Here is a 27,443-nt window from a genome sequence, read left to right on the forward strand (position 1 = left end):
CCTAGGAAAGCTTTAGTGCCACGGAGAAGTCTGGTGCTGCTAGGATACTGAATTACTACTGTCAAACAGACCCCCTTGTGCCCAATTTGTAGTACCTTGGAGAGAGTTCCCTCTAACTCCCTTTCACATCTAGAGGGGCATTAGAAAAAATGCTGGTTCAGGAACCATTTCAAACTACCTTAAATATTGATTACTACCTACTCCTACCTAGAAGGCACATCGTTTTGGGCTTTAGTTTTCTCATTTGAAAAAAATGAAGGGGGTGGCCTGGATGCCTTCTGAGGTGCCTTACATGTAACTCCAAATCCGTGGTCCTGTGAACATATAAATGAAAGCATGTGGGATGGAGAAGTCAAGGGCTCTGTTTCATACAAACACAATTAGGGGTATGATCAAAACCACACTTGGAATGTTCCCCCTCCCCAATCTTACTAAGTACTTTCTGGGGTCATTGACCAATTGGAGCATGCCATATCACACTCATCAGAGAACCAAGGGTTCCTTTTGCTCAGTAGAAACCTGTGCATTTTTTTTTGACAATTTTCAGTTTCTGTGGTTTACCCCAGAGAAAAACTCAAGATATTGTACTGTTATACAATTACAGTTAGCCCACTGTAATCTGAAAGAAAAATAAAAATCAGTGGTCGGAGATGTCGATTAAAGTTTTCTTTAGACTTAAAAAAACGTCCATGGTACTTGTTGAATACTTAAGAATTCTTGCTCATTGTCCATAAAAGGGTAAAACTCCAACTTGGAAGACAGACAAGGATATGGTTTGCCTGAGTTACAATTGATGTTGGCTCTAGAATAAAGTCAAGTGCCAGGGAAAGTGAAATATACCTATGTAGCATTAAGGATCTTATTTTGCTTCCCCATGCTATTCAACTGGCCATCACTGTGGGTGCGGCTTAAAAGTGATCTAGAAAAGCAATGTGCAATAATGCAAGTAGTCATTAATCTGTTCCTTCCCTTTGACCTAGTGATCCCATTCTTGGGCACATGCACCAAGGAGGGCAATGGCAAAAAGAAAACTCGTGGATATGCCAAATATTTTGGTGCATACTTTTTGTGGTAGATAAATAAAACCAGAAAGTGGGCACCCATTGGGGAGGGGACTGGCTGAACAAATTATGTCACATAAATGTATTATGTATTATGATATAAGAAACGATCAGTAGGAGAAATTCAGAGAAACTGGGAAAGACATGAATTGAGGGAGAACAGATTAAGCAGAAACATGATGACTACAATAATACAAATTAAAAGATACTAAAAGTTAATTAAACTCATAATAATGATAGTAGCCAATCTTGGTCAGGGAGGAATGAATGACCACTTTCAAAGACCCACCAACCCATGTCCCTAACCTGTAAGCACCTTGGAGAGAGATCTTACACCATTTCTCACCTGCTAGGGCACTGGAATAACAGAGTGCTGGTCAAATAAGGGTGGAATTTATAGGATCATGGAAATGACTGTGGAAATGCATGTGTTACAATAGTATCAATAACAAAAACCCCTTGAGAACAGGGACTGTTTCATTTTGGTATCTCTATAGTATAGCACAGAGTTTGATGCTTAGTAGGGGCTTGATCAACATTGGTTGATTGAAAAATATTTAATTTTTAAAAAGCCTTACATTGAAGGGGGAGCTGCTTATCACTTGTTCAGTAGTTTGGCAAGGGGCAAACATGTATTCATTTATTTATATGTTTTAAAATTTAAAAGTCCAACTTTAAAATTTAAGTCATTTTAATTTCATAAAATGAAGCCCATGGACCCACGCTTTAAGCAGTTATCAATAAAGACTCTCAACAGAAACTCTCTGTTGAGAATCTTCAGACCAGAAATGAGGAAGTGATGACAAAATTGAGTAAAATTGGAAGAAAAACCCCAAAGCCTTGCATGATATGGAAGCTGCAAAAGCTAATGTGATCTTGGGCATCATGTCCAGACATTAGGAGATGATGGTGCTGTTCTCTGCCCTGGTCAAACTACTTCTGGAATACTGTGTTTAGCTCTGGGCGCCACACTTTAGAAAGACTATTAACAAGCTGGAGAATATTAAAAGAAGGGTAACTAGTATAGTGAAAGGCCTTGAGTCTGTGACAAATCAAGATCAGTTTAAGGAATTGGGGATAAGTCTAGGGAAGAATAGACTAAAGGAAGCTACGATAGTACTTGAAATATTTGGAGAATCAGAAAGTGGAAGAGACATCATACTCCTTCTGTCTTACCTCTGGCAGAAGAACCAGATTTAACAGGTAAAAACTTAGTGTAACCTCTATTTCAAAACATTCACAGATAGTTACCATAGCTTTAGGGAATATTGAGAAAAGTAGTTTGTGTTGGAAGTTTGGAAGTCATTTGAAATACGTCTGTTTTTTAGAGTGCTTCTCCATATGGAGTCAGGGAGAAAGAAAAATTCCGTTTTAAATATGATGAATCTGTAGAGAAGACACAAAGAAGGTGATGTGAAACTTCTTCCTCAACAAGTGACATATTATAAAGAAATATTGTAGGGGGCAGTTAGGTGGCACAGTAGATGAAGCACCAGTCTTGGATTAAGGAGGACCTGAGTTCAAATCCAGCCTCTGACACTCTACACTTACTAGCTGTGTGACCCTGGGCAAGTCACTTACCCTCATTGCCCTGCAATAACTAACTAACTAAACAAACAGACAAACAGATAGATAAATTAATAAACAAACAAAGAAGCAAATAAGTAAATATTGTAAAGAGAATTTTATGAAGAGTCTATAAAAACTGGCAAATAGAATTAATTTTGGAAAGACTATGTCCTACAATTACTGAAGACAAAAAAAAAAAACCCAACCACTCTAGCTTATTTAATGAAATTAACTATTTAATTGAAGAGAAATATGAAGAAAAGTCTGAGATTTTAATCAGTATTTAGAGTAATAGAAAAATGTAAACTTTCCCACTTAAGAAAATATGAGTCATTTATTAATAAATTAAGGATTTGAGATAACTGGTGGTGACATTTATCATACATGCGGTCCCAAAAGTCATAGTGGAGTTGTAAGTTTCAATAGCTTCAGAAATATAAATGCTACAAACTTACAGGAAACATCATTTGAAACATGATGACTTAAATTTATTAAATACCTATTTAGTTTTGTTTTCCTCTATTTAATATGTTTAGTACACTCATTTAGCTTTAATACAATTTTAACTTTAACAAAATGGAGCCACCATCATTTATTGCATATATGACACTTTGTCAGACTAGCAGATTGTTAGTGGAAGTCCTCTTCCTTGACCACCTTAGTTACTTGATTTGTCTCCATTAGACTCTTTCTTACGGGGGTCACATCAAATTGGTTGTATGTGTATAAAAATCTAATTCTCTGGAAGATCTTAAGGCTAGGATTACAAGTGTAATCCTTTCAGTCACTGAACAGTAGTTAATGAAAGTTTTTACAAAATTCTACAATTGACTAGAGTGGAGGATAACATGAGATAGTGGTCATATGGAATTTTAACAAGAAACATGTCAACATTTTAAAATGCTAAATTATTAAGCTTTCAAATATTTTTTGCAAACATGTAGAATTTATACTTCTGAAGTTATTGAGCTACAAATGGCAGTAAGACTTTTATTGTAACCTGTATAGTATATCTTGATGCTTATTAATTCCATTTGACAATAAATTGCATATATTCAGTAATTTTAATATTTATTTAAATATAGAAAAATAAGAGTAATTACCTTTTGGAAAATATAGTTAATCCACTGGGGTGGAGGCTCAAGTTTAGCAGTTAATGAAAAAGAGATTATAAGATCGTTAATTAGAAATAAACTTTACAACATGCTGCTAGACTTCTTTATAATTTGGAAGGATAAAAGTAAAATAAGAATGAGTCTAGTAATAGATCAAGAAGGTGACCTGTAGAGGACCATGGTCAGATCTACATTCATTTTAAATTTTTTCTACATTGGAAAAAGAAGCATTTAGGTTTGATGTCAGGAGAGGGAAAAAATAAAACCACTTCCTAACAATTTGGATCTGCAGAGATATCTAAAAATGGAATAGGCAGCCTTGGAGGTAGGATATGCCCTTTTCCCTGGAAGTTTTCAATCAGCTGGATGACCAATGGTTAGGTTGTTGTAAGAAGGAATTCTTTTCTAGTTAGGGCCAGACTTGATGGGTGTTGAGATTCTTTCCAATTCAGAAATCCTGGGATTCAGAAATCATTCATATACAGAAGCTTGACTATAGTGCCTTGCATACAGTAAGCACTTAATAAATGCTTGTTGAATTGAATTAAAAATTCAATCTTTGTTGCTTTTATGATTTATAAGCCTTAGTTTATAATAGGAGGAAAATCACTTCTTCTGTATAAGCTAAAAGGAGGCTCTGAATGACAGATTAGAAAAGACAGAAAAGGAAATGAAGAAACTAGAAAATATAAAATCAGAAGGCCAAGAGAAGATCCAGTTTCTGAAATAATAATCATGGCTCTAACCTTCTTCCTAATATACAACCAGACTTTCCCTTCCATAGACAAAAAATAAAGTTCAGCCCTATGGAGGAGGCCAGTCACTCTGGCAGATTAATGGCACTTCCAATGAGATACATGAGAGATTAGTTTAAGAAGTTAACAGACCATGACAAACAAACTCATCCAAAGAAATTAATCAGTTTTTATTTAATGGAACATGAGTCTCTTGCCTATTTTAACTGAATACTTTATTCTAGTACAGGAAGAATGATTTTTGAAAAAATAGAAAGGGGGCAGCTAGGTGGCACAGTGGATAAAGCACTGGCCCTGGATTCAGGAGGATGTGAGTTCAAATCTGTCCTCAGACACTTGACACTTACTAGCTGTGTTACCCTGGACAACTCACTTAACCCTTATTGTCCTGCCAAAAAACCAACCAAACAAACAAAATAATAGAAGGCACAATTTAGTATGGCACCAGAAAAGAAAACGATCATTCATTCAAATGATATTATGATTATAAAGTGCTTAGTGCCATGCTCGATATATAGTAGGCATTTTATAGATGTTTATTCCCTTTCGTTTTCCTCCCCTCCCCTTTCTTTCCTTCATTCCTTAACACCTATAAAATGCCTACTATGTGCTATGCACGGTGTTAGGTGATGGAAAGAGTGGTGTATTTGGAGTCAGAGAACTTGACTTCAAATGTTAGCTCTGTTACTTACTATGTGAGACTCAGACATGCCAAGTAACCTTTCTGAGTCTCAGTTTCCTCATCTATAAAATAAAGGGGCAGAACTGGACAGCCCCCAAGGACTCTTCCAAAGCTAGATTTATGATCTCATGACAAAAAACAAAACAGAGCCTGCTTCAAGAAACTTAGATTAGATTGGGAGGAAACAATGCACATAAAGTTAAGTAAACAGACATTGTACCATATAGCTCCACAGCAATTTCAGTGAAGGAAGGGATTTGGCACCTGGGGGAAATAGGTTAGGCCTCCTGAAGGAAATGGTACTTAAATAGAGCCTTGAAAAAGGATAGGCATTCTAAGAGGCAAAAGTGAGGAAAGAGAATTCCAGGTATGGTGGCAGCCTATATAGGCAAAGGCATGGAGATGGGATATGGGAAGAAGCCATAATTAAAGCCGATATAGTCTGTAAAATTACCTGGGCAGGAGCCCAGGCTTCAGAATGTCTTGAGTGACATATATGTGGTCCTATTTCACTATTAGACAATATCATCAGGCTCTATCCACATTAGAAGAGAGACCTTTAATGGCTAAGAGTAGACTACAGACCTGTAGTTAGAGGTAGAACAGGCAAAAAGAGAGGACGCTTGGCTTGTTGCTGAAGTATGGCCTCTGTTTGGAGTGTTTGTACCAAAATAGTGAGACGACCCTGGATATAAGGCTGGATCCTCAGCTTAGTGTATTCAGAAACCTATTCCTCAATTCTGTGGGTATGCTAATAAGTCTTTGACTTGCCCATAACAAACAAGACCTGTGATCTTGTTGATGTTGGCTCTTCCACCACTGGTATAAATTGCAATTCATCTGAGTGTGAATCTTGTTCACGTCTTCCCATACATCTTCCAAAAAGGATCTACCCAATATACTGCAGACTTTTCTGAGTGTTTTACCATTCATGGTTACTGACCCAGACCTTGGGTTATCCCCCCGTCAGTTCTTATGCCCATCTCCTTTTCTGGTCCCACATGTCCTTCATGTCTTGTGTGCCGTGTGTGTGTGTGTGTGTGTGTGTGTGTGTGTGTGTGCACAAGTTACCGTTGGGAGTACAAGACATCATGAAGGGTGCATCAGTTGGAAAAACTGCAGCTCTTTGGAGATTTTGGCATTCCATGATGCATAGCTGTAAAGCACCACAGGGAGAATATTGCTGTCTAGACAAGGAGTTGTTTGTGTCAGAGCATGTCATGAAGTCACTGAAAGTACTACACATTTTTTATATACACTCTGACTTGCTTCCTCTTGTTGACTTCTGAATCACCTTCTTGTTCCTTAGTGTCCAACTAATTTGTGGTGATGGACCATGGTGGCAACCCATCTAACCGCATGACAGAGTCTGTGCAAGATATGCTGTAGCTACCCTCATATAGCACTTCAGTTCCAATATGCACTGATTACAACCCATACCCAGAATGCTTTCATCTTAACCTTAAATATGTAGGTGATGTCATTTCTATTAAAAGAGCCACCTTTCTCATAGCACTTAAATGATGAAGATGCTTGAATTTTTGTGGGTAGAAAGAGAATCACACTGATCTCTAGCTCACCCACCACTGCCTTGCTACTCAACCAGAGCCCTTCAAGTACATGTTTTATATTGTCTTTTGAGCCCAATGTCAGAATTGTTGACAGCCTTGTAGGTAAATAACCACTTAGTCTTAACCTGGGGCAACCTAGCTTTCGAAGGTTTTTAAAGTTTCTAATGAGAACCACCCACTGTGTTCTCCTGAATGAGATCATGTGTGTGACATTAACCAATGACAAACTTTAAGAAACGTATTTTTAAGTGAAATTTTATGTTTTAAGTAAATACTAAGTAAATGCCACACACATCTTTAGGTGATGATGAGATATGAAGAATAATTTCTTTTTAAATTTTTTTGTGTGTGTTTTGTTTTGTTTTGTTTTGCAGGGCAATGAGGGTTAAATGTCTTGTCCAGAGTCACACAGCTACTAAGTGTCTAAAGCCAGATTTGAACTCGGGTCCTCCTGAATCCAGGGCTGGTGCTTTATCTACTACAACACCTAGCTGCTCCCATGAAGGATAATTTCTAACAAAATCCAGAGAAACATGATGGTTTTCCTTTTCCATCTCATTCACATATAAATCTGAGTCTTAACTTTCACTTGATATGAAGGCTCTGATATTAAAAGTCCTAGATGCCATGTACCTATTCCTATGTATATACGTATGTCTGAATGGATGTAGGATATCAATATGTCTAATAATATGCATCAATGTTACCTAGCCGCTAAGTATCTAGAGTATCCCAAAATACTTAAAGCTAAGAATAAACTAATGAGGAATTGTGTGGTGTCAGCAACATTGAGTCCAACCTAAATACTATATTCTGTCTTTTCTGATCATTCTCAGATTTATGAAGGTTCATTGGAATACTCTGATTGTGAATGTGTCAACTTTTTCCAAGAAGTCTTTAGGCATCAAAGCCCAGCCTGGCATCATATCCAACTATTGTCTGCTTCAGCGGTCAGCCAAATTTTATATAAACTCAAGTACCAGAGTTCCAATTCTTGAATTTTCAGATTAAATAATAGTTAGAGATCACAACATGTGCCTGATAATTAGTAAAGGGGGTGGGGGGAGAGACAAAGCTATCCACACTGGTGCTGCAGATTGGAATTACTGAGCACAGGCAGCCTGTGAGACAGAGTTTACCAAGATGTAATCCTTTTCCAGGGGATTTTAGGGTCAAGGGCATCATATTTTCATGAAATCATGTATATTGTAGGATCATAGATTTAATGCAGAAAGGCATCTCAGAAGTTCAACTCCATCTTACGGGTGAGGAAACTGAGGCCTAAAGATGAAATAACTTATGTGCCCAAAGTCACAATGTAGCCAAGTCAGGATTCGGACCAAGGTACTCTATCTCTCAATCCAACATTCTTTCCATTTCGTCACTCTAGATATTCAGAGTGGATCAGGAAACTGATTAAAGCTAATGGGGAAATGGGAAGAAGATTCTAAGAGTTGGATTCATCAAAGTATATTTGGACTATCTTTCATAGACTTCAATGTCTGTCATTTTCAAGCACCTACATTTTAGTGACAATTAATTTAATTTAACTAATGTTCATGACATCAGAATATCAAGTGAACTAGAAAGGTATACCTAGTTTCCCTAGAATGCCTTAAAGTCTTAATTTATAATTCTTCTGCTCCTTCAGTCTTGGGTTGCTTTTGAAAGATGCTTATGGGGGCGACTAGGTGACGCAGTGGATAGAGCACCAGCCCTGGGGTCAGGAGTTCCTGAGTTCAAATCCAGCCTCAGACACTTAAGACTTACTAGCTGTGTGACCCTGGACAAGTCACTTAACCCCAAGTGCCTCACAAAAAAAAAAGAAAGAAAGAAAGAAAGAAAGAAAGAAGGAAGGAAGGAAGGAAGGAAGGAAGGAAGGAAGGAAGGAAGGAAGGAAGGAAGGAAGGAAGGAAGGAAGGAAGGAAGGAAGGAAGGAAGGAAGGAAGGAAGGAAGGAAGGAAGGAAGAAAGAAGAGAAGGAAGGAAGGAAGGAAGGAAGGAAGGAAGGAAGGAAGGAAGGAAGGAAGGAAGGAAGGAAGGAAGGAAGGAAGGAAGGAAGGAAGGAAGGAAAGAAAGAAAGAAAGAAAGAAAGAAAGAAAGAAAGAAAGAAAGAAAGAAAGAAAGAAAGAAAGAAAGAAAGAAAGAAAGAAGAAAGAAAAAAGAAAGAAAGAAAGGTGCTTATGGTCAAATTAGGATAATAAGACATGTAAACAAATAAGCATGATCTAAATATAATGTGAGAAAGGCAAAGGAGAGATGCAGACAAAATGCTCCAGGAAACCTTGAGGGAGAAAGGGTAATTTTGACATAGTAGCCAAGGGGAGGTTGGAAAAAAAGGGGCGGCAGAGCCTGAAAGGGACACTTTCACTGGGGAACTGGGAGGAAGAAATTGAGCCAGTGGAGATCAACAAGCACATAGCTGGTATTTAATCAATATCAGTGGAATTAAACTGAGAAGCAGCAGCCAGACAGGAAGGAAGAGTATCAGGAAAGGGAAGCCAAGAAAGGAAAAAATATCAAGAAAAATAGGGTAGCCAATGGGGCAAATATCACATGGAAAAGTCAAGGATGATGACTGAGGTCTTTGGATTTAGAAATTAAGGCCATAGCGGCAGCTAGGTGGTGCAGTGGATAGACCCTGGATTCAGGAGGACCTGAGTTCAAATCTGGCCTCAGACACTTAACACTTACTAGCTGTGTGACCCTGGGCAAGTCACTTAACCCCAATTGCCTCACCAAAAAAAAAAAAAAAGAAAGAAAGAAAGAAAGAAATTAAGGCCATAGCTGACCTTGAAAAAGGCAGATTCATTACCTTGGTGTATTTGCATTGAATTTTTTTTTTCTCAATGGTGTCCCTGCTATATATTCTGCACAACTCTAAAGGATGAAACTAGGGAAATTGCCTCCCTATAGAGAGACAGATTTTGCTCACCAAAAGGAAGACCTTTCTATAACTTAAAGTTGCCCCCAAATGGAACGGGCTACCTCCTTAGAAAATAGATTCTCTATCACTAGAAATGTTTTAGGTAAAACATGGAAGACTACTTGTTGGGGCAACTGTGAATGGGATTCCTGCCTTACCTAATCAGGTATTGTTGGTCCATGGGGTGGGAATTGGACTTGGTGACTCCTAAGGTCCCTTCCAACTTTTATTTTTAATATTTTATAATTGGCTAAATAGATCTGAGAATTGCTACCCTTTTTATTTCTCTTGCCTTCTGTATCACACACATGCACTCCCAAGAATACCCAGCCCTCGGATTTATTCTTGTATTCATCCTAAAATTCCTTAGCCTTGTACAGTAAGGTTGAGTCCCGGCTCTCACTCTGAAGGCTTACTATCTGATGTACATCCAGGGCCATCTCTAGTTGTCCTGATCTATATTTTGCCACTCAACCCAGATGCCTCCAAAGGAGAGAGTGAAGCTGATAACTTTGCACAGCCCTGCCTCACTTAAATCCAATTCACTGCAAGTCGTGATATCACCTAACTGATGTCATGGTTTTCTTTCAGAACAAAGTACAAACAACAACTATCTAATGACAAAAACCCCACTTAATTATACAACCAAAATAGCCCTAACTCATCAAAGAGATGGTCATGTATATCTGCTCCTAGTTTAGCAACACCCCACTTCCTGACCTATCCCTGTTAATCACTTCTCAATTTGTATTTAGCAACTGCATTAGGTAAAATGAGAGAAGTTCAGGGCAATAGGAAGTCTGAAATAGACACATATTGATCTGATGTCAAAAAGGTGTTATGTCTGTCATTACTCCCTCCCGTCCCAAACATTTTAGCCCAAATCCTTTCAAGATCATGCTCTATACGTAGTCCTAATAGACAAATCCCATTTAACTCACAGGTAATCAATACAATTCATGTCACTACTAAGACATGAATTCAAATGAGTATTTATTGAAAGCCAATAATGTTCAAGGTACTTCAAAATATGTATATGTATGTATGAACATATATACACATATATACATATGCGTATATACTTGTAAAATTGGATGTATACAAAATTAGACATATCTATATTTATATATTGCAAATCACGTCTGTATTTGCATACACTCACATGCGTGCCTGTATTACATACAGCCCATATTATATCATACCTACTTTGAGGTACTTTCGTTGATCACATCTCATTTTCTGTATTTAAATTGACTGGATAGAGTTGTCTGGGCAACCTGAACACTGAGGTGGGTGTCTGACCTTTGGCACCTCAATTAAGCTCTCTAAGCCTCAATTTTTTTTTATCTGCAAAATGGGGATGGCCATATACTATTTACCACAAAGCCTAAAGCACTATAGAAGTGAGAAAAATGGAAGTAACTAGGGAACTGGATATATGGAGACTCTCTTATTGAATCTAAAAATTGAACCTGAAGGGAGATGCTGGTTCAGCAAAGGTCCATTAATAGCATTTTAAGGTTTTCTCCCTCCTTTCCACAAGTTTTTTTTTCCCCCCTCTGGGTTAACCTGGATGTTTGCAGCTTCCATCCTTTGACAGATCCTTGCATTTCCCCAGTGGGTCCTTTCTTTTCTACTTCTTCAGCTCTTGAAGTGGATGGGCAAACATTCAGGGATGACCACACCAAGTAGCCATGGGGTGGGGATGGGGAGCTGGTTGCATATAAAAAGGTTTAGCAATCAAATGGTTCTCAGCCTTCTCATTGTTTTTTTAAAAAGTGCTCCATTTTGAATCTCCTTAAACAGACTGGTTTAAACTTTCGCACTCATCCAAAACATTTAGGTAGATTTTTTACATTTGGCTAGGAAGGACTGCCCATGCAACCATACCAGTTTGTGCCCGTGTGGGGGTTAGGAGTGAGTTAGTGAGTAGTAAGAAAGTGAGTAAAAAGATGGGGATAAGATTTTTGTGGGTATTATGTCTCCTTTTTACTTCACGTAAAGGTATGTGTAATAATAGCAAGGGGGAAAAAGTCATGAAAAAGACTTGTGCTTGAATGGAAACAAGAAATCTTAAAATTAGCAATTGATACTTCACCAATAGAGATGGCCCTGGAATGCACAGTAAATGAGGTCTTAAAACTAAGGGGAATCATTCTTAGGAACACTCCTGTCTTCAACTAAAGATTGATTAGAGATTAAAAATGTAAATGTATGTGTAGGTAGCCAGTGGTTTATGGTAAATTTTAAAATATTTTTAATAACCGCTGAATGATCAAATCCCTAAAGGTAAGGAGCTTGACTTTTCTTCTTCTTCTTTCTTTGCCCAGGAATCTGCTTGGATGCCAGGTTGCCGATGACTGCTAGGATATGGAATTTTGATATCCATTTGGTCCTGATTTACACCAGGATTTCTCAAGCTGCCAACAAGCAAGTCCAGAACTTCAGGCAGCCAAAATTCCACCAGAGACAACTGTCTTTTATTTTATAGCTTATGAATTTGGGGCTTAATATGATTTTCCACTAACAAGTTCTGTACCCCCTCCAAAGTGCTAAAACCGGTGTGCAGATCGGCAAAGTAACCCAGAACAGATGAGGCAAGTTAATATTAAACTTGAAGGAAAACTGTACAAATTATATTGTTTACTTAGGAAAAGAAAAGGACCCAAGTTGAAAAGGCTGACACATGATTTATTGCAGACACTTAACTCACATATTCACATTTTTAACCTCAACCACACTTGAAACAGCAGCATGTTGGCCAGTGTGGCTCTTGGTATTTGATAGGACATTAGTAAAGCGATCAATTCAAAAAACAATCCCCACTGGGACTTGGTAACAAGTGACTCAAAACAATGAGCATGTTAAGCTCTTACAAAATATCTAGGAAAAAATGCAGACTCATATCCAGCATGAGTAATAAATTGCAAAAAGACACGCTTAGATGAGCAAGCATACTATTTGTGGAAGAGTAAGGGAGAACAACGGTATACAGACATGAGGAAAGAAATGTTGGTGCTATCTGCATGACAGAGCAAACGATGCCTTCCTTGTAGCTACAAGCAGAGTATAAGGCCAAAGAGAACTTTCATAATAATGAATTTAGACACAAACACTTTCCTCCTCTCTTTTGGTATGTTCCATTGAAACTTTGAAAGGAATCAAGGGGAGATTAGATATTGTAAATTTGCCAAGGGATATGGTAGAAGCTCCTTCCCTAGAGATGTTTAATGCTTCCATATGTCAGGGATGCTTGAAATGCAGTCCTGCCTTAAGCAGAGCCTGACTGCACCTTGGATCAGAGTTAGGACTATTATAACAAGAGTAAGTCTAGTCCAGATGTACTTATCCTCTTTTGTGTCATGGGCCCCTTAGGCAGGCTAGTGAAACCTAGGGACCAACTCTCTCAAGATTTTTTTTTTTAAATTCATAATTAAGAGATGCTAAATTTCAGTCAGAGATCAGTGAAAGTAAAGATACAATTCTTCCCCATTCAATTTCATAAATCCCCCTGAAATATGTCCATAGACCTCAGATTAAGAGCCCCATTTTCTCTGACCTGTAGGCATTTATTTTGTGGTTCCATCAAAGAACCCGTACCATAGTGAAAATTCAAGACACTCAATTCATCCTTTAGATGAAATATTGGGTCAATCATGATGGGTGTCCACAGATCTTTTAATAATGACTCATTCTGTTAACTGAATTTGCTAATACCTGCATGGAATATTTAGTGTTGCTCAAAATGTATACAATCCACTGTCTGTTTCACCTGCAAATCATTGTGTTATTAGTAGTGCTTTCTAGTAAACAGAAGTATCTCTTGGATAGTACTAACTACGAAGAGGCAGTATGTCATGGTGTGATGGGTACCATACTTGGAGTTGGGTGAGGCTTAGATTCGAAGCCTACCTCTGCCCCTTACTAGCTGTCTGATTATGAACATCACTTTTACCTGAGTTCATTTCCTTATCTATAAAATGGGGACAAAAATACTTGTAGCACCTACCTCACAGGGTTGTTGTGAAGACTGTATTATACCATTTTGTAAAGAAGGAAAATGGACACAGTACAGTTAGCTATTTTAGCGTGTTAGTGGAACAAAGATCAAAACTCGGGGTGTATTCAGTTTCTGTATGTAGCCTTGCCTACTGAGTCCTGTTCCCATGAATGTCAATGAAGGAATAAGACACAGTTGTTATTGTTTGGTCACTCAGTCATGTCCAACTCTTCATGAACCCATGACAACACACAGACACCTGAAGGATTCCATGGGTAAGCTTTGAAGGGAGTCACCTCATGTGTCCTGTAAATTTTATTTTACGATTCTGTAAACTACTGCCATGATGTCCTGAAGACTTCCATCATTGGATCAGCATGATTAAGAGAAGGATTCTTATGCCAAAGGCAACCACCCCAGAGAAGTAGTGAGGTAGGGAGGTGATGTTCTTAGAAGAATGCTTATTTCTGGCAGTGAACGGACACAGGAACTCTAGGTGGCAACAGGGAAAAGAGTGCTAGACAAGGAACCAGGAATTGTGGGGTTTAGTTTTAGCTCTAGAAGGAAATAGTGCTCTTGACTTTGGGTATGTGATTTCCCTTTTAAGGGCTGAACTGTAACTAGGTGGAGGGGACTGAGACTTTGCTCCAGGGCACTTGCAGTATTGGTATCACTTTAGCAAGCAGAAAGAACTGATCTTAGCATCTAGTTATCATGAAGAATCCATTCAAATAGGAGGCTGTAAAATATCCTGCCTTCTCCCCCATGGAAGCCACACCCCAGCTTCAGTACTCTTATTTCCTCTTAGGTTCAGTACAGCCTTGCATCTTCCTCCAATGCTTGATTTCCCAGCACTCATTTGGAGTGTTCCAAGGTATTTTGACTCTTCCTGACAGGGTGCTGTCTTAGAATTTCTCCCATCAGGGGCACCTAAGTGGCACAGTGAATAAAGCACCAGCCTTGGATGCAGGAGGACCTGAGTTCCAATCAGGAACAGACACTTAACACTTACTAGCTGTGCCACCCTGGGAAAGTCACTTCATTGCCCCGAAAAAAAAAAGGGAAAAAAAATTTCTCCCATCACAGAACCTGGTGTCCAAAGGTCTTTGGTCTCTGCCATCCTTGTCTAAATTTGCTTCAGTAAGTTCATTTGAGGAGAGTGTTTGTGTTGTTGCACTGGAATTGTTGCATAAAGCTCTCCTTGGGTCTCCATTTCCACATCTGTAAAATGAGGGCATTGAATTAAGTGATCTCAAAGACTTTCCCCTTCAACTCTAAGGAATTCTAAGTTCTCTTCTTGATCCTGTGAAACAGTATTGAAAACAAGATAATCAAAGGGCAACATATGCCAGTAATCCAACACCATCTGCTATGCCTACAATCCATCTATACAAAGCCCAAGTACTGATTGCACCGCTGAGCAAATGGTAATTAGATTATACCATGAGAGGACAGAAAGTATGCTTTTGTAGCTCATTTTAAACTTTTAGTAGAAAAAATTTATACAAAAATCTTAATTTTAAAAAATACCATTAAATCATTCTAACTAGGAAATTATATGAATAGCTAATTCCATCACTCTAGCTTGTTTTATCTACATAAATTTGTCACTGTTAACACAGTGCATAAATTATTTGTTCTCTGTTTACCACAAGTAACTGCAGTGTCTAGAAGAAAAATAAAATGAGTTTCCATAAATTAATCTTCAAAGTTTCACATCTATACATGTGTCCTGTCATAAAGAAGAAGCAAGAAAAGAAAAAAAACAAACAAGATAAAAGAAAATGTACTCTGATCTCTTTGGAAAGAAGTCCAAGGAAGTTTATCACATGAGAGGTTTAACCCAGTGGTTTAGGCTAGTATCACCCTTGGGCCCATACCAAGAATGGACATGCTTGGTTCGTTTAATCAGAGAAAAGCAACTGGGAAACACTCTTCTTTTTTGGCATTGACTGATGGCTACTTCCATTCTTTTTTTCTCATTCATCTCCCTAGAGATGATGGTGCCTTTCACTTCTACAGTCATGATTAGGCTCTACAAATGGAGTAAGATGGCATGAAGGGTCGAAAAGGAAGGGAAATCCAGAAGTGGGTCTTTAGGTGTCAATTATCTTGATGTGAAATGTATTGTCAGAGAGCCACTGGAAGTCTATTTACCCAAACTACTTGATCTCTACTGTCACGCCAAGCAACGGCAACTCTGCTATGCTCTTGCCTTGTGTATTTTGAAGATAGACCACTTACTAAGAATGCTTTAAAATTATTTGCAGGTCACTCTTGTCTATTAGGCCATTTCACCTTCTGAACTCATTTCTATACAGACTGCAAAGTACAAGAGTAGTAGTGGCAGGTGAAGACAAGGGTTAGGCATTGGGCAGTTTCTCAGTAAGTCTGGGAGTGAGTATATAGGAGAAAATAGGGAGCTATAAAACTCAGATTGAAATGGATCATATTCTCTCAGCTATGAAAAGAATCACCCCTGAGGAGTTTGGTTCCAAATGCTTTTTGTTTTTGTTTTTGTTTTTAGTATACTCCTTCTTGCCTAAAAGTATCCTGGGGCTCAATGCCAAGGTTTCACAGCCTGACTTCTTCTTCTGCCCTGGGCCCATGGGCTGTCCTGACTAGGCATGTTCCTAACAACCCAGCATCTGGCAACAGGGGAGACATAGCAGGAGACTGCATGGTCAGCAGGGAGAGAGAAGGAGAAAAACTGGGCGTCATGGCTGCTGGTGGATAGTGAAGATGCTGGTGAAGGGGAGAACGTGGGTATTTCTTGAATGCTTTCCCTGGTGGCAGACTCGGCATTCGTGGTGGCACTGCCTTGATGCCAGGCTGTGCTACCGATGTGATTAAAGGTGGTGGGAAAACAAAAGATTTCTTCCCCTGTGGTAATCCAGGCACCTGCAAATGTTCATCTTTCAGCTTTGCAATATCATTGAAGACAGAAGAAAGAGGCTGAAATTGGGGCTCCCAGTTGAGGAGGTAATCCCAGTCATAGCTGCTTCTTGGATCCTTAGTGGGAGCTTCTAAGGTTGTAAGAGAGCCATACCTTGAGTCCTGATCATTTGACATAAAGATATAATCTCTCCCACTGTCTTCCATGAGGGTTTTCTCTTTCATTCCCATCTTGTGAAGTGGCTGGGATAGCACCTTGTTTTGAGCATAGATGGCATCACACCTTTCTCCTACACCCTCAAAGGTGAAACTGCTCTCTAAGGTTTCTGTGGTTATCACTACATCTGTTTCCCCAGACAGGCAAGAGAGCTGGTCTGAGTCTCTGGGTACTCCAGAATCTGGCACCCGAGACCCTCGGTCACTCAGAACAGAGCCAGAACCCTTCCGGCATGGGTGTTCATTGATCCTCTTGATCTCCTCATCCTCAGCGGTATCTCCTTCCACTGAGCAGTGGCCACTCGAGTCTGAATGTCTACATGGATTCACCATATCTTTTTTCTCTCTCATATCTACTAAATTCAACCACTCAGACACGGAGCCCATCGGAAGAATGCTGTTGCCCCCATCCTGAGCTTTCTGGGAGTCCTTGAGGATGCTGGGATCACTAGCCAGGCTCAGATTACTAGGTGAGGATGAGGATACCTTTTTTTCTCCACAGGAGTTCACTGTGTCTTTTCTTTTATATCTTACAATCAGGGCAACAAGGCTGATGACCAAGAGCAAAAATATGATGATGGAGGCTGTGAGGCTGATTGAAAGGCTGTTAGCAGATAGTATGTAGTGATCTCCTTGAGGGAAAGAGGACATATTTACAAAGATGGTACAGGAAGAAGACTTAGAGTCCATCTTGGGACTGTGTGCTATGACCTTCATTTCAACAATGCCATCTTTCATAATGTTGCTTCCCTTAAAGGGAGGTTCTCCAATCCAATAGATATCTCCATTGGTTTTATTAATGGAAAAGAATGTTGATGAAGTTGCAAGGGTATAAAGCACAAGTCCATCAACTCCAGCATCAGCATCGGATGCTTCTACTTTGCCAATAACCTGTCTTGTGTGATGAATCTCTGGAAGACTAAAGCAATACTGGCCTTGTGTGAAAATAGGGTCATATTCATCAATTCCTTCAACATCCACTTGGACCATCAGAGTGGCTTTGGCTTCACCTTTATCTTCTGCCTGAACAATGAAGCAGTGTTTAGTTTCAGTTTCATAGTCTAGGATTTGCTTGGCATAGATATCCCCTGTTAATGGGTCAATAAAGAACAGGTCATGATCACGAGAGATTCCATGATTCATCAGACAGGATGACGGAATGGAATATGTCAGCTGCCCATAAGGACCAGCGTCAAAATCCAAGGCATGCACTGTACACATAATAGAAAAATTAGGCAGATTTTCAGGGACAACACAGTTCAAACTTGAGAAAACAAACAGTGGGGCATGGTCATTGTCATCCAGGACACTGATAGACACCACTGAAAAGGCAAAATTATTTGTTCCTCTATTTGAGGCTTGGACAGTTAAAGTGAACATCAATGTGTCCTCGTAATCCAAGGGTTTAATCAAATCTATTACTCCAGTTTCCCCGTCTACTTGGAAATGTCCTTTCTCATTTCCTGAGATGATAGTGTAGGTGACTTCAGAATTGGCTCCAGTGTCATGGTCTTTTGCTGAGACCACAATAATCTCACTACCAACAGGTAGACTTTCCTTGACATGGGCATGGTATTCTGGAGAGCTGAATATTGGTGCATTATCATTGGCATCCAGCACATCTATTAATATGGTGGCTGTAGAATTCAATGGGGGGTGACCATGATCAGAAGCTAGAATGATAAGTTCATGAGAGGCCATAGTTTCTCTGTCTAGAGGGTGACTCAGCACAAGTTGACCAATGTGCTTGTAAGGGGATCCTGAGGGAATTACATGAGTTTCCACATGGAAAGTGTTCTGCAAATTACCACTGATGAGAGAATACTCAACATGTGTGTTTTCATGGGTCCAGTCATGGTCAATAGCTGACAATGTGAGCAGGGTGGTCCCAATGACTGTATCTTCACTAACAGTGATGTTATAGTACTCAGTGCTGAAATGAGGGGCATGGTTGTTCACATCTTGAATTTCTATTTCCACCAAAGTAATGGCTGTCAAACTAGGGATTCCACCATCTTTAGCTTCCACAAGAAGTTGAATTGTTGATGTTTTGTTCAGAAGCATCACAGGTTTGACCGTAAATATAGAGCCTGAAAAATAAGAACCATTGCCATGATTTCTATGAGTTTAGATTTATTCATTCGATGCAAATATTTACTGAGAAAGAATTATATGTACAGAACCATGCTAGATACTATTTTATTTACCATTAACCACTTGTAAAAGCATAGGACTAATTGTGGCTCAATTCTTATTAGATTTTTTTAAAGCATATAAGTTAGATTCATTATATGTGCACATTTGCATGTAAAAGTCTGATTATATATGTATGTATATATACACACATTTGTATGTATATATACACACATTTGTGTATATGTGTATGTCTGTTTGTATATATGTATATAGGCATGCATCTATGTATATTGACAGCTAGGTGGCACAACGGATAGAATGCTAGGCATGCAGTCAGGAAGACTCATTTTCCTTAGTTCAAATTTGGCCTCAGACACTTACTAGTTGTGTGACCCCCAAAAGTCACTTAACCCGGTTTGCCTCAGTTCCCTCATCTACAAAAATGAGCTAGAGAAAGAAATGGCAGACTACTCTGGTGTTTTGCCAAGAAAACCCCAAATGGAATCACAAAGAGAAAGACACGATTGAAATGACTGATCAACATTTGGTATGTATGTTTGTATATATGTATATGTACGTGTGTGTGTGTGTGTATGTTTCTCTAGCATAAAATGGGTTTGTACAGAAATGCTACTTTCATGAGGGGCAATATGGCATAATAATGTCAAACTAGTAGTTAGACCTGGGTTTGAATTCTGCCTCAGGTACCACATGGGTCATTATGGGCAAATTATTTAACTTCCCAGTGCCTCAAAGCCTTCTTATGAAAGAAGGAATAACAACATTCTTAAACCTGTGGTAAGGAGAATGCTTTGTAAGCCTTAAAGTGCTATATACATGTAGGCAGCTTTGGCTGTGGTTATTCTATTTTGTTTAGCTAGTTCCTTCACCCAGCTGGCTAGAATTCATTGAAGTACTTCATGAGAAATCTAGGGCATGGGAGTGGGGTGGGGGTGGTCAGTGATATGGAGACTGAAGAACTGTTTAGCTATGTGATTGACCTTAAGTAAACTATTTCATTTTTCTGGTTCTCAGAACCCTTATTCTATTAAAAGCAAAGGGTTGAGGGGGCAGCTAGGTGGCACAGTGGGTAAAGCTCTGGTCCTGGATTCAGGAAGACCTGAGTTCAAATCCTGCCTCAGACAGTTGACACTTACTAGCTGTGTGACCTGGGCAAGTCACTTATCCCTCATTGCCCCACCAAAAAAAAAAAAAAAAGACTACTTGGGGCAGCTAAGTGGCTCAGTGGATAAAGCACCTGACCTGGATTCAGGAGGACATGAGTTCTAATCTGGTCTCAGACACTTGACATTTAGTAGCTGCTTGACCCTCATTGCCCCGCAAAATTTTTTTTAAAAAAGCAAGGGGTTGGAACTAATGGAGTCTAAGGTCCCTTCTGGCTGTGAAATAATTTTGTTCTGTGATCTGCTTCTGGATCCTCTGGCATGTTATACAAGCTAGTGAATGGAAGGAAATTCTATGGATAATACTCCTATGCACTTAGGATCATATAGTCATTGATATGGAAATAGCAGGGACCTCAGAGTTCACCCAGTCTGACCCTTTAATTTTACAGATGAGCAAACTGAAGCCCAGGGAGAAAAAGTGACTTGTTCCAAGGGTACCCAGGTATTAAGCACCAGAGTCCAAATTGGAACCCACATCTTCTGACCCTAGGGCCACAGGACACTTTCCTACCACTGTACCTACCACCAAGGGTAAAAACTTTTCATATTTTTAATAGTTAATTTAAAGCCAAAATTATGGGCACAGGCTAGTTTTGGGGGAGCTAAAAGTCATCTTGCATAGCTTGGAAAAGGTCTCAGGTCATGCCTGCATATAAAACATGCCAACATGGAAATACTTTGTAAAGACTACAGGAATAGGAACTGTAATGTAAGAAAATGATGCTAACTTTTGAGGAGGGACAAGATGAAAGGAGATAGAGAACAGAGTAAATGTCATGGGGAGGGAATAGGAGGCAGGGAAATACAGTTAGCAATAGTAACTGTGAGGGGCAGCTAGGTGGTGCAGTGGATAAAGCACTGGCCCTGGATTCAGGAGTACTTGAGTTCAAATCTGGCCTTAGACACTTACTAGCTGTGTGACCCTGGACAAGTCACTTAACCCCCATTGCCCTGCTAAAATAAAAAAAAAATAGTAACTGTGAAAAACTTTTGAAGCAAGTTTTTCTGACAAAGGCCTCATTTCTCAAATACAAAGAGGATTGAGTCAAATTTATGAAAAGACTCATTCCACAATTGATAAATGATCAAAAGATATGAGAATTTTCAGATGAAATAATCAAAGCTATCTATGTCTGTATGAAAAAAGGTCGAATTCATTATTGATTAGAAAGATGCAAGTCAAAACAATTTTGGGATACTACCTCATACCTATTAGATTGGATAATAGGAAAGCAGAAGAAAATGACAAATGTAGGTGATGTGGGGAAAAGGAGATGTTAATGCATTATTGGTGGAGTTGGAAATTGATCCAAATGTTCTGTAGAGCAATTTGGAACTATGGCCAAAGGGCTATAAAACCATGCATACTCTTTGACCTAATAATACCACTACTAGGTCACTATCCAAAAAGAGATAAAAAACAAAAAGTCAAAGGACCTATATTTACAAAAAATATTTATGGCTGCACTTTTCTGGTATAAAGAATTTGAAATTGAGGAGATGCCCATCAATTGGGGAACAAATTGTGGGATGAGATTATGCTATAAGAAGTGATGCGCAGGATGCTCTCAGAAAAACATGGAAATACTTACATGAGCTGATGCAAAGTGAAATGTACTGTGTACAAAGTAACAGCAATATGGTAAGATGAGAAGCTGTGAATGACTTTATTATTCTCAGAGACACAATGATTCAAGACAACTTTGAAGGACTTATGAAAAATGTGATCCATCTCCAGAGAAAGAACTAATGGTGTCTGAATACAGATTGAAGCATATTTTCTTTTTAGTTTCTCTTTCTTAAGTTTTTTTTGTCTGTTTTCTTTCATGACCTGACTAACATGGAAATGTTTTGCCTGACTACATATATATAATTTATATTTAATTGTTTGAGTTCTTAAGCGGGGCAGGGAGGAAGGAAAGGAATTTGGAACACAACGTTTTAAAAGTGGACATTAAAATTGGTTTTTTTACATGTAATTAGGGGAAATATAAAATTCTAAAGAAGTGGGGGGAAAAAGAAAATGATGCTGAAAAGAATTCTTTAAATTTCCTAAAACAACTCGCTTCTGAGTAGATATGAAAATTCATTCATATGATTATTTTTGCATCATTAAAATATGTTTTCTGTATCTCACTATGGATAGAAATAGGTAATAAATGACATAGTCACACGAAGTCACTTATATGAATCATACAGAAACATGGAAATGTATTTAGGTTAAAAAATGAAATGGTCATTATACGAGAGTTTCATTAATAATGAAATCAAATTTAAATAGTTTTAAAGTATTTGGCTTTTTACAAACAGGGTCCATTCAATTGTATCTGTATGTAAATTTGTATAGTACACCTGTCTTTGGTGCCAAAAATTGCAAAGTTCAACGTGGACCCAAAGATTTGATATAAGGACCAAGAAAATAGAGTATAACTTTCTCCATCAAATAGGAATAAAAGATTCAGTGCTCATCAGGTGACTGAGGAAAAGGAAGGGAAGGGAAGGGAAGGGAAGGGAAGGGAAGGGAAGGGAAGGGAAGGGAAGGGAAGGGAAGGGAAGGGAAGGGAAGGGAAGGGAAGGGAAGGGAAGGGAAGGGAAGGGAAGGGAAGGGAAGGGAAGGGAAGGGAAGGGAAGGGAAGGGAAGGGAAGGGAAGGGAAGGGAAGGGAAGGGAAGGGAAGGGAAGGGAAGATCTGACATGTTTCTATGCCTAAAAATGGCTTCTTCCTCTTTCCTCCCCTCACCCACAAGACCTAGGATGGTTTCTGGAAATGCCATCTGCCAAGCACACCAATGCTCAGGCTGTATGCTGTCTTTTGTGATTTTTCCTTTTCAAGTTATCATTTATATTTATTTTAACAATATTTCCTTTACAGAAAGGTTTGGGGGCAGGCCATATTGCAGGATTTTCCCTGGGTCATTTATTCCACCCCCATCACCCAAAGGGATGGTTTTGTTGGAGAAAATTGTATATTACAAAACTCAGTTTCAAGTATCTACACATAATTTTCACTGTTTAACCATCTAGATGAAGTTTTAAGTATGTCAGTTATCAATCAATAACTACAAATCTTCCCATGACCACAAAGGCATGTGTAATACAGCAATAATATGTAAGAACCTTAGTAGGAAGCACATAAGCCAGAATACCAAATGTTACTAAAGATTTCTGCTTTTTCCTCTTCTTTCATTTTTTTAATGATTTAAAAGTAAAATTTTTGGAAGGTTCATCTTTGGAAGAGACATCTAAGGCTTGATAATTTATCCCCTTCGTTGTATGGATGAAAAAAACAAGGTGCAGCGAGGGCAGTGACTTACCTGAAGTCACACAGGTAATAGATGTCAGAGGCAGGATTTGAACCCAACTCTTCAGACCCTGAGCCAGTGTTCTTTCAATTGAATCACATTGAGGATGCTACAATTGACTACTTTGTACCTGGCTTGAAAGAAAAGAAAGTCTCTAGGAACATTCGTGCTTCAGCTTTAAAACAATCTCTTTGATTGCAGAGGTTCACTAGGGCTTAGGTTTGCCCCAACATCTTAAGATGTTTGCTATAATTGTGCTCAGCTTTATAAGCAAACAGAATGTTCCTGTCTTGGATACCATGAGCCTTTGTGCACTTATGATCCAGTCACCAATCCTTTATGTCTTTCCAGGTATGGCTAAGGTGTAAGAGAGGAAAGACAGCACTAGATCTGGAGCCCTGGACTTCCAGATTAACAGGAATTTTGTGGCTTTACTGCAGTGAATGTCAGCCAAGCCACATTTGGAAGAGAGGTTTTCCATTTCCCATTCTGTGATAGAAAATGATTAATTTTGCAGGCTCCGAAAACAACTCACCATTCTGGGGGTCAATTGAAAATCCTTCAGCAGAAGAAAGGATTTTGTAGGAAATCCTCCCATAGGTTCCTGTGTCCTGATCTGTGGCTGACACGGTCAAGATGGAGGATCCTACAGGTGTCATTTCAGGCAATGTGACCTGTATCCAAAAGAGAAACAGACATTAAGAGGATATAATTTGCTTATGGGCTAAAGATATTTTCCTGGGCAAATGATAACTGTGGTGTTTTTATGAAGGAAATACAGTTCTTTCTTTAGAAATGCTGCTTCTGATTTCCTTAAGCTGAAATAACTTTGCTGAGTTGAGATGTTAAAAGATAAAAGCAGAAAAGGTCTAGGATTCAGGGTGAATTTTGTTCTATTAACTCCATCTTCTTGAGATTTCATTTTGACCTGTTTTCTTTCCAAAACAGCTCCATGGGTTAAATTCAATCTCTGCCTCTGTCTCTGTATGTCTCTCTGTCTCTCTCTGTCTCTGTCTATCTCTCTCTCTTTCTTTCTCTCTCTCTCTCTTTCTGTCTCTCTTCTCTCTGTGTCGCTCTCTTTCTCTGTCTTTGTCTCTCTCTGTCTGTCTCTCCCCCACACACATAAAACAATAAAACGTCTCAGAGTATAACTACAGAAGTTAAGCTTTCTTTCCATGTTGTCTTTATACTTGCACTGTGAATTTATGATATGGAAGAGTCCTGGGGGTCATTTTGAAGTGGTAACATTGTTGTCTGCCATTGTCCCTAGTCCTGAAATTGTTTGAAAAATCAAACGTGACTATGTTGTTCATCCAGTAGATTATGCTCATAATTAGTTGCTTCTGCAATAAAAAAATTTAGAACATTCACAAAATATGCTGAGAAAAGAAAAGATTCTCTTCACTCCAGCATTTTTAAGGATGCAAAGCCTGAATGAATAGCAGATGACACGACTGTCCTCAATTTATAATTGAAGTGAAGCAAAAAACCTGTTAGTATCCTGGCAAATGTTAGGCATTTTACTAAAAAACGTGTTGTATCAAAAATAATCTCTCACAACGCTGGGAGAGCCCTAGACATGTGCAAGCAGGTTGGTGTAGACATTGCATGAGAAGGACATTGAATGGAATATTCAATTCCAGCTGTAGTCACATTAACCACACCTCCTATCATATAGAATACAAAACATTCAGAAGAGTGGCACCTAAGCCATCCCTCAACAATAGAGGCCTTGGACTGCTCCTGATGTTCCTGAGTTTGGGCCATGGTATCCATAGAACTGTAACCTCGTTACCTGATAGAAATCTTGGGAAAAGAGTGGGGGGTTGTCGTTGACATCCATAACATAGACCACAAGCACTGCTTCAGTGTGGTGCACAGAGTCCGAAATCTCAACCAGTAGTTCATATTCATGTTCGCCTTCAAAATCCAATGGCTTTGTCAGCATCACATCTCCAGTGTTGTGGTCAATAGCAAATCTGCTTCCAGGGTTACCCCCCTTAGTGAAACTGAAGACAAGAGCGGGACCTGAATCTCCATCACGAGCAGCCACTCGAGTCACAACAGAACCAAGTGAAGTACCTGTAATGGTGACAACTGTGGTCAGCAATCATTGAAATCCACCCACTCATATGATCAGAAATACACCTTTATCTTGACCCTTTCCTGGCATACTTTCTGGTGTCCAGTTTCACGTGAACAGAAAAAAAGATTGTAAAGTGTAAACTAAAAGACAATCTTGTCCTTCTGGCTCTGAGAATTGGAAATAGAAGTTTTCATTAGGTCTACATTTTAAAATACCCTAGGGACCCAAGATTCATAAGACATCCCAGCTCAAGAGGGCCCAAAACACTTGCCGTGTACCAGTTAGGACACAGGGTTCTTATATCAAAATTCTGAATTCCTTAGATGAGATTCTCTATGCTCTAAAGTAGTCCTATATAACAAAAGGCTTTAATGACGCCAGTGGACTGAGTTCCATGAACACCAATGGCAAGCTACCCTCTCCTTTCTTGGAGATATCTCTAATATATCACCTTGTGGATAGGGAGGGGTCTTCTTTACATTAATTGTTTGAAAATTATACTGTAGGGGCAGCTAGGTGGCACAATGGATAGAGCACTGGCCCTGGATTCAGGAAGACCTGAGTTCAAATCCAGCCTCAGACACTTAGCACTAACTAGCTGTGTGACCCTGGGCAAGTCACTTAACCCCAATTGCCTCACCAAAACAAAAAAAATTTAAAAAACAAGAAAATTATACTGTAGCAGGCTCCCCCTTTCCCTCTTCTTAGGGATGCTCTAGGAAAGGGCTGGGGGAAATGCCAATCATGTTGGCACTTCTGTTGCAGGGTCTGATAGATTTTTGCCTTGGGAAGAGGTTGCATACATTGACATGATGGGCATAGGGCATAGATGTAAGACCCAAATCACCTACAAGGAGAACTAGTACATATTCATTAATACATCCATATATAAGATATATACATATATACACATGTACACATATATAAATGTATGTGCATAATTACTTAATATATATTTATGAAAAATTCTCAGTCTTTACCATCAAAATAGCATTATTGTCTAGCAACTGCTCTCGGGCTATCTTGGGAGAAAACAGTTGACAAAATGGTCCTGGAGGCTATTTGCCCTCCCACTTCCTTGGCCTTTGTGTAACTGACCTTTTGTATTGACCCATGTTCCCAGAGGGCTCAACTCAGACAGAAAATTATATCCCACTAGTAGCAGAAATACTTAATCTGGGATTTTAAAATTTTAAATATATATATATATATATACATATACATATTTGTGTGTGTCCATATCTGTATAGAGTTTCATTTCAATATAATTGTCTTCTTTTTAATTATATTTCAGGCACTTAAAACATTATATTCAAAAACATTATTCTGATAAAGAGTCCACAGGATTCATTACACTGCCAAAGAGTTCTATAACCTAATTAGATCTTTGGATATATGATCAGCCAAATATGGCTCTCTACCACTAACTGAACTTTAACTGATCTTGGTGAGGGTAACCCAATAAAAACAAGGACCTTCATTTTAGGCTCTTCAATTAACAGGAATCAAAACCACCATCTTATGATTAGTGATTCACTTACTTTCTGGAACTTCCACTCGTTCAGAGGGGAGAAAGGCCGGGATATTATCGTTGAGGTCTACCACTTGGATGTTGACTATAGCTGTAGCAGAAAGCCTGGGCATCCCTTTATCGGCAGCTTGTACAACCAAACTAGTTTGAGAAAGAAATTGCGATGAAGAAAAACAACATTAATATTAAATATCCAAAAGAAAATGAAAAATGAGCTGACAAGCTACTTATTTTTCCCCCTGGTGCTACTGTTTCCAAATCACATTTTTTTAAAAAAAGAAATATATATTTTGACACAAGAATGAGAGACTGGAATTTATTTTTTTTTTGACAGGTTTGGATAATCGAGTCCAACAAGCCCCAAGAGGTTAAAATGTGTTTATGTGAAAACAAATGAATAACTTCTGGGAAAT

At 38.8% G+C, this 27,443-nt stretch overlaps 1 protein-coding gene across 1 annotated transcript in view; it reads right to left on the minus strand.

Moving 5' to 3' along the window:
- Window positions 1-12,364: 12,364 nt before the first annotated feature.
- The window catches only part of DCHS2 (dachsous cadherin-related 2), a 353,317-nt gene continuing 338,238 nt past the window's right edge, over window positions 12,365-27,443 (minus strand). The window contains exons 17-20 of the mRNA XM_043972284.1: window positions 27,041-27,171; window positions 25,209-25,495; window positions 23,949-24,087; window positions 12,365-18,879 (exon numbers count right to left, since the gene is read on the minus strand). Of these exons, the coding sequence (XP_043828219.1) occupies window positions 16,253-18,879; window positions 23,949-24,087; window positions 25,209-25,495; window positions 27,041-27,171 (3,184 nt within the window). The 3' untranslated portion in view covers window positions 12,365-16,252. The remainder of the gene's footprint in view (window positions 18,880-23,948; window positions 24,088-25,208; window positions 25,496-27,040; window positions 27,172-27,443) is intronic.

The sequence above is a fragment of the Dromiciops gliroides genome, chromosome 6 (assembly GCF_019393635.1).
Source record: "Dromiciops gliroides isolate mDroGli1 chromosome 6, mDroGli1.pri, whole genome shotgun sequence".
NCBI lineage: Eukaryota > Metazoa > Chordata > Mammalia > Microbiotheria > Microbiotheriidae > Dromiciops > Dromiciops gliroides.